The sequence below is a fragment of the Alnus glutinosa genome, chromosome 8 (assembly GCF_958979055.1).
Source record: "Alnus glutinosa chromosome 8, dhAlnGlut1.1, whole genome shotgun sequence".
NCBI classification, from domain to species: domain Eukaryota; kingdom Viridiplantae; phylum Streptophyta; class Magnoliopsida; order Fagales; family Betulaceae; genus Alnus; species Alnus glutinosa.
Window position 1 is genome coordinate 25,823,290 of NC_084893.1, and position 8,732 is coordinate 25,832,021.

The 8,732-nt window shown below is 35.5% G+C and overlaps 1 protein-coding gene across 3 annotated transcripts; it reads right to left on the minus strand.

Annotated features, from left to right (window-relative positions):
* Positions 1–2,888: 2,888 nt before the first annotated feature.
* LOC133874652 ((-)-germacrene D synthase-like) lies at positions 2,889–6,017 on the minus strand. Of its 3 annotated transcripts, none has more exons than XM_062312525.1 (7): positions 5,777–6,013; positions 5,346–5,631; positions 4,392–4,764; positions 4,081–4,299; positions 3,855–3,990; positions 3,461–3,709; positions 2,889–3,377 (listed from the first exon to the last, which is right to left on the minus strand). In XM_062312525.1, the coding sequence occupies exons 1-7, from the start codon at positions 5,915–5,917 to the stop codon at positions 3,084–3,086; spliced, it is 1,698 nt and encodes a 565-aa protein (XP_062168509.1). In that variant the 5' UTR covers positions 5,918–6,013; the 3' UTR covers positions 2,889–3,083. The 3 variants fall into 3 exon arrangements, with proteins under 3 accessions (XP_062168509.1, XP_062168511.1, XP_062168508.1); XM_062312527.1 differs by having other exon boundaries at positions 5,865–5,983; XM_062312524.1 differs by having other exon boundaries at positions 3,855–4,299; positions 5,777–6,017.
* Between the last annotated feature and the right edge of the window lie 2,715 nt (positions 6,018–8,732).

Here is an 8,732-nt window from a genome sequence, read left to right on the forward strand (position 1 = left end):
ACCTCCAAAAAAGGACCTGGATACCAGTGATACAATGATATGACAAATATTTGGGTCTATCGGCACTTGTTGGAAAATCCAGAACAACAGAGTTCCAGGGTGTGGAAGTGGTTAAATGACTGGAAGACAAAGTCCCTTTCACAAGCTGGAAATGAGATATTATTGAAAGGAGTGATCCAAGCAACTCTTACTTAAAGCATGAGCGTATTTCTATCGCCTAAGGAACTGTGGAAAGAGATAAATTCTATGATGCAAAATTTTTGGAGACACCACAAGGAGAAGGATTCCAAGATCCATTGGATGAGTTGGGAGAAGATAGGCTATTCCAAAACAGAAGGAGGTTTTGGGTTTAGAGATTTATTATGTTTCAATAAGGCCCTTCTTGCAAAACTGTGTCGGCGGCTAGAATTATGAAGGCCAAATACTTTTCAAGTGGGTCTGTTTTAGAGACATCTCCATGTCAAAGACCGTCTTTTGCTTGGAGAAGCATTTTATCCACTCATGATTTACTAAAAGAGAGGCTTATATGGCGAATAGTGGATGGAAATGAGGTTAAAATTTGGAATGACAAATGGATACCAACTCAAACTACTTTTTCCTTTCAATCACCGAGGAGAATGCTATTAGAAAGATGCTAAGGTTGTGAAACTCATAGAACAAGACACAAAATGGTGAAAAACCACTTTAATAAATGACATATTCATAGCAATGAGGCAGAAAAAATCTGTCAATTACCATTAAGCAGGTATAGACAAAAAGATAAGCTGATTTGGAGAGGCATTACTTCAGAAGAGTTCATAGTGCAAAGCGCCTGCCATATGGAAAAAGAAAGGAAAGATTTGCAGCCAGGGGAGGGTTCCACCAATGCGGAGTGTAGCAATATTTGAAAAACTATATGGAAATTGAAGGTGCCCAACCCAGTTAAAGTGTTTCTTTGGCGGGCTTGCAAGAATCTTCTTCCAACAAAAGAGAATCTCCTAAAAAAAGGTATTGTGTGGCGGGCTTGCAATAGAAAAGTCCACCACAAGGAGTTTATAAGGTGGATTGGGATGCAACCATTGAACACACCAACAGATGCCTGGGTATTGATGTCATTGTGCGAGATCATCTGTATCACATGATTGTTGCTAGAAGTCAAATAAACTTATACTACAACTTGATAACTGTGACTAAGTGATAGACTTTAACTGTAACTATGCCACAATACGTATTCAACTGTGACTATATGATAGTCTTCAACTGTGCATGGGTAGGTGATATCTTCAGTTGTAATTTAGATTTTTGATCTTCTGATATACTCTAACAACGTATTAATCCTAATGAATCAAATTAACTATTTTTTTCTTTTTGCAGGAATTAATTGCATTGGATGGTAAGCTAGTCAAAGTGATGCATGAACATCTTCAACCAAACGTGATCTATCCAACAAAAAATTAACTATTAAGGTCCACAAAGAGCACTAAAAATCTTTGTCCTAATCGACAAAGCTTAAGGTAGAGCAATATTAAAGGGGGATCCCGGCCCCTTTCCTTGAAAGTGCCAGAGAATGGACGATGAATTAATATGTATTAATTCCTAATATTAACTAACAGGTGCTAATAACAATTACAACCCACGTACAAATAATAATAATAATAATAATAATTGATTTAGCAAGCATTTACAAAAGGTTGCGTGTACGGTATCCCATGCTAGCTTTTGAAAAGTAAGCAGAATATATAGAAGAGTAGTAATAATTGTTGCTAGAAGTCAAACTACCTGATAGTGGAAGCAATAGTTGCTTTGAATGCAGCAGAGTTTAGCAGTGATTTTGGTCTACAAAGTATTATTTTGAAGGGTGCTTCATTGCAGGTAGTTAATGCACTAAAGACTAATGAACAAAACTGGAGTCGATATGGATAGATCGTGGAGGATGCTAAAAGCATCTTAACTGGGCTTCGGAGTTGGCAAATTCATATTAAGAGAAAGGCAAACTTTGCTGCGCATGAGTTAACCAAGGCTGCCACCAAACAAGTCATGGATAGTGTTTGGATAAAAGAAATTTCTTTGTGTATCTGTGACATTGTAACTTGAGAGCAACATGCTCTATTATCTTAGAACAATTTTGCTCCACTTTTTTCCTCATATTTAAATGAAAGATTGAAATATTTCTTCTTCAAAATAAGAAAAACGGCTTGGTCTCTTGCAATTGAAGGACAAATATTTCGTTGTATATTTCCCATTGCTTAAACTCCAAAATAGGATTTTTTGCATCCTACATCAAAGTATTCCTGTTTTGCTTGATCAATCCATTTTTAGTTTTTTTTTGCTTGATCAAAAATGTTAGCCGTCCGTACGTCCCACAAATCCAAAAGTGAAAAGAAAAGATAGTTTTATGCCCAAATAAACGGCCTAAGATGAAATATAATGGCAGGTAAAGCTAAGAACAAAAGCCAGTAAGGTAGATGAACTGACCGGAGTTTAATTCACGTGGTTTAATTTGGTAATAATTGGTTGAACTGTATATATACACCGTACGTATTGCCTAATAATTGGTTGCTATCTTTCTCAGTAACTTAAAATCACGATTGCATACTTACAAAAAATAAAATATTAATAATAACAAATCATGATTGCATTAAACTCTACCTCACAAGTGCGGCCCACGTCATAATTAGATTCATGCCCATGAGTCAAATTTTTAATCTGGATGTTGTTAAGGTTAAAAAAAAAATTAAATTAAATGGTTCATCTAAACTTCTGGGTGTGACCTATTCTAATCTCCTGGACACCATTTTTTTTTCATTTTCTTTTTCTTTTTAATATATTGTGCTTCAGAACTTCCAATTAAGCAGGTTGATTTTAGTCCAAATTGTGCACCTCAATTGACCAGTTAACTATTGAACAGATAATGTTAAAAAATATATATATATATATTGACCAGAGATATTAATTATCATTTTCAAGAGCCGCACACTCTCTTTTCGATGAATATGTGGGTTTCATTTACTTATCAATCAATTCATTCTATTTTGTTCATTTTTCTCCTCAATACAAGCGTATCGAATGCTTGCCATTACAATCCACCACGCAAGTATCCATACTTATAAAGGCACAGGATCAACGAGCAAGGAAGCTACAAAATCTTTTAGCACAATTTCAGCATGCGTGTACCCATCTTCATCCTTATAAACGACATCAATCACACATGCAAGGTTGAGAATTCGAGTCACAAGGGGCATGGGGACAATGGTTGGATAGAGACACTCTTCGTTTATATCCTTCCAGGCATCTGCAATTTCTTTTCGGAATTCAATGATTGCTTCTTCTTCTGTAGCACCATGTTGTTTCATGTAGCATTCAACAGCCGAGGCACTGTGCCCTCTCTTTTGCTCAAACTAGAAAAATTAAATTTTAATGTCAGAAGATTGAACGCCCGTCACATGTTTAGAATATTAAAGTAACCGAAATAACATAGTACCTTATGCGACACAATGTCGTCCATGAGCCGGCAAACCACTGCTGAAGCTCTTACCAATTTAGGGTCGCTGAACAACCACTCAAATGCATCTTCGGTAACAATATCTCCCATCCCAACCAAGGATGTGGTTGCTAACATCGAGTATCCAGAGGTAACCAGTGCAATTCGCATATACTCATCCATTGATGGTATGTGTTTCTGGTGAAACCATTTGGCTTCATGAAAGTAAGCTCTAACCTGATTCTTCATCTGAGACAAACATGCAGTACAATCAGATTAATATTACAACACTTAAAAATTTTCTTTTTTCTCTTTCTTTTTTCAAGGGAGAGAATATAAGTCTTTGCTTAGGTTGTGAATAATCTTCTAAATTTGTGTGTATGATATTGCTTACCGCTTCTCTTGCATATCTAGTGCGATATGACCTTCCTTCACCAATTTTTTTATCCATTTCACTGTAAATGTCTAGTAGTGCTCGGTAACACATTTTCATGTACTCCGGAAGTTGATCTATGGCACCAATATCCCACCTGTAAAGTAGGTAGACTCTTGTGAATTGACTTTTCCAAGTAATATAACAAAGGGAAGAATAAAGGATGAGGAAGTGTGTTAATGTCAACCTCTCGATTGCGTCACTAAAGAGCTCAAGTTCTTCAAGTGTGCCATATACATCATAAATGTCATCAATAACGGAGGTCATGGCTATCACTTTGGTTAGTATCCTTCTAGCAAGAGGATATTCGGGCTCGAAGTATACTCCCAATATCCAGAAGTAACACTCAACCACTCTGTCTCTTATAAAGGGTAACTCTCTTGAAAAGTTCAAGTCTTTCCACCACCTATAAACAAAGTTTAGCATAATCATATTGTCAACCTAGAGTTATGTATAAGCTGCTCACACTTGCAACTCTGACATAGTTGAATATCTAACCTTGTAATTTCATAAAGTTCTTTCTGGTGCAATTTCTGCAATAGGTTGAAATCCAACTTTGCGAAGGTAAGAAGGACTTTGTTATGTGAAGCGTCTTCTTGGTAGACAGAAAAGTAATGCCTTGCCTCTAGCCTTGGTAGTCCTTTGCGGATAGGCTGCTTTAAGGCATGGCTTACTTGTGCTGCAAGAGGAGGGCTTAAGTGAGATGCTACCGACTCAAAATGTGTGGTAGTGAAGACTAGAGCTTCGTCTAGTATATCTTCCCCATGCACCCTGAGATGTGTGGCTTCGTACAAGCTCAACATTCCTTGTGCATCATTGTTAAGTGATTCCTTGAAATTTCCTTTGTCGTCCTTGAACTTGGTGAACATATCTGCTTCACAATTCAGTCACATATAATGAGTCAACCACTCTCTTGTTGGGCTTTCTGTAATTTGTTGCATATATGTGGACTAAAGCGTGACCCATTTTGTTGTTTTCTTTGAGTTTGATTCTTAATAAATTTCTCAAGCGTGATTTTTATTTCTTTAAAAAAAAGAAAAAAAAGAAAAAAGACAGTTACATTAGAGCTAGCTATATTTTATGGTGATCCAATTCTCAAATGGGTTGGTGACAATAATAATTAATGCAGCGAAAGATGGGTGAAGTTCAAACCCTCCTTATTTTGTATAGAAAGAGAAGAAAAATGTAACCAACAGAGTCAATGACGAGAAAGGTTGGTCCTGCCTAACATGTTTCCAAGGATTAATTAAGGGACCACGCTTAGAAGAAGCCAATAGTATAGCATGCACATGGGATGCTCTCCTAGGATGTTGGAACACATATTCAAGCATGTATATACTATGTTAAATGCGACACCGATTGTTTGTGTATATTAATTAAGTTAATTTTCCCAAATAGAGAGGAAAGAAGAATTGTTTAAAACCAATAAAAAGAAAAAGAAAAAGAAATTACCACACGAAATATAATAACCATGGTATCTAAGTAACCGAAACCGAAGAGCGACAGTGTAAAGGTCGTCATCATTTTCATGGTCATGATCACAGTCATGAAGAGTCTTGTACAATTGTTGTAAAATTTCTTGAATCTCTTTTTCAAAATGGTAAGACACGCCTAAGCGCTGAATTGCGTCAATGAAGTTCAGCTTTTGTGATGGCTTTTCACCTGGAGCCATTAGCATTTTCCTCACTTTTTCCTTCAATTCCTCAACTTGTTCATTTACTTTCTCATTATCAGTTTCCTGCACGGGCGAGCAAATTGATGAATAAAAATTATTATCTGAAAGTTACTAAAAAGTAATACAAAATAAATCTTAAGTTTAAACATGTTGGCATGCATGATCAAACGCACACACGTACATTCAAGGGGACAATATTAAAGTTTACCAAGAATTCAGGATTAGAAGCATATGTGAGGAAATGGTCACCCCAAATGCTAGGATGATAATTTGCTGAGCGACGATTAGTTTCTAGCCTTGCATTTTGGGATGGAGCAGCTACTGATGCTGTTGAAACTTGAAAAGACATTTTCTTTTATTAGTAATATTTGAAGTAGGCACTAAGACACCTTATATATGCTAGATATTCTTTGTGGGGGCTAGTATGAGAGAAAGGAGTCAAGTGCTCAGGTATTTATAGCAGAGGCTATCAACCACAACATACTTGCATCTAGGATTGAACAGTCTCGAAAATCACACTTTGAAAACAAAATGATTGGCCTCATGAGAGCCACAAAACAAATAAGCTAGAGGACCCGCGAGGTAGATAACAAATATGGACCACAATCATTTTCCCATGTTTTTACACATGCATATATATATTGAAGTGAATTGCCGACAAGCTAAATTCAAGATTATTAATTAATGATGAATTGTTCATATCACATATTTCTTTCCTCTCACTTTGTTATTTACTTAAGATAATATAACACTTTGATAACAAATGTGGACCACAATCATTTTCCCATGTTTTTACGTATATATATATATATATATTGAAGTGAATTGCCGACAAGCTAAATTCAAGATTATTAATTAATGATGAATTGTTCATATCACATATTTCTTTCCTCTCACTTTGTTATTTACTTAAGATAATATAACTCTTTGATAACAAATATGGACCACAATCATTTTCCCATGTTTTACATATACATATTAAAGTGAATTGCCAACAAGTTAAATTCAAGATTATTAATTAATGATGAATTGTTCATATCACATATTTCCTCTTTCCTCTCGATCACTTTGTTATTTACTTAAGATAATATAAACACAAAGCAACAAACCAATAGGAAACCCAGTGGCGATTGGACTTATAATTTCCCTCGTGGTCTATGCATAATTAATGCTTGATCCATGTTTAATTTTTGACAAAATATACGGCTGTTTGTGTGACTACTTTGAAATTTGAATGTCACAACCAGCTCGTGACATCCATTTTCTTACTCTTAATTACGAAATGTCTAAAGTATATATATGGTAGAATGAAAACAATGCAATATTGTTAGCACGTACAAGATTCAAAAGCGTTTATGTAAAGCTAGCATGCCGTTGGACAATTAACGACGAATGAATGAGAATTATTTTAGTTTTTTCGAAGCATTCTTAGGGAAGAGATTTCTCTTTTTTTAAATAGTGTTGTTAAATCACCACTTATCACAAAAGTTTAAATTAATAAAAAGATATAAATTTAATTATTTAATCAATATTTTAACACGTACTACTCTATTTTTAATAAATAAGACCCGGTCAATCATGAAATATTTAATCGAAATGGAAAGTGATTGATGGAGTCAAGATTTTAAACCTAGAAGATTTAGCTCTGATACCACTATATTATAATTACTTATTTTAAAAGTTTAATTAAAATAATAGGAAGAGAAATCTTATTAATCAACACTTTAAGAAGAAAGCAGGCCCCTCTTCATTATTTCTTACTCCAAATACCTTGAGATAAACAAAAAAGCAATAAAATCATAATGCATGCATAATCCATGTGATTTTAAAGCGTAAAAGCGATGGCTTAAAACTTCACTTTCAACGTACAGTACCATTCATGTAATACGCCACGCCGTTCCGAAAAAGAAACAATTAAACATCGTACGATTATTAATTGGTGGGACCGGCCTGTTAGAGTCACATTAATATGCGGTTGAACCAAACCTAAAGACTGCAATTTCTGCAAAATTCCGAATTTCCCCACAAATCATCCCGTAACAAGTTAGAAACATCGTAAATCTCTATCAAATAATCACAGAAATATATATTAAAACGAATTAGCAGATCTGATCACGATCTTTTATTGTGAGAGAATTTATTTTGAGATAATTTTTTGATTGAAGTAGATGTGAGAGGATTTATTAGATTATTTTGTAGAAAAGGGAAATTTTTCTTTTAATTTTGAAAACATCAAATATTTAATAATTAAGCAGTGAACCTAGTGTAAGAGGCTTTACTTAATTGCATTAAATGTTGAGTAAAAGATTTTGTTTTATTTTGTATTCATAAAAAAAATATATATATATTTTATTTCTTTTTCTTTGTATTTTTTTCGGAAGTTCAAAAATATATGATTGTGTTTGTATTGAAATATAATAAGTATCACACCAACAATATACGAGATTCCTACTAATTTTCTATTAATGCTTTGATAATCAAAATCTAGGTTTTCTTTTTGCTATTTTTTTTTCTTTATACTTTTTTTTTTTTTTAACAAAATAGCATGTGCTAATGTGCTATCATTAATACTGCAAACAGCCTATAGACTTACAACTTAAAAGTAAGAGACAGAACCCCCAACTCTCTAAGCCAGAATGATCTGGCTTAATAAAACAGCTGCATAAGCAGAAATACAAACTTTACAATGACTACACTTAAGCCTCTCTAACAATAACGTTCATTCTTTAAAGAAAGAGGGCAGATCTAGCACTTCGCCAACAAATAATCCCATAAAATTTGAACCAACCACTAGCAAGCTGAGATCGGAGAAACAAAAGAAAAAACACCAAAACACAAAGGCAAAAAACGCCCAAATCAAACTACCGCCAGTGGAGGAAGAGCCGACATATCGGACGGCGGCTCGTGAAGGACACGCGCCGTCTCCGGGGCCACCCAGACAGAGATCCGACGCTGTAAAACCTGATGCCGCCGAGAACGGCCAGAAAAAGGCGGAGTGTGGCCCTCACGCACACCACAGAGCAGAGAGCGTCCAGGCGCGTGGGAGCCACGCGCCGATCACCAACGATCGAAACGACCGGATCTTGCAGCGGCAGGGGCGGAAGACGCTGGGGAACGAGGCTGGGGGGCGCGTGGTAGACAGAAGGCGGCGGAGAAGTGTAGAT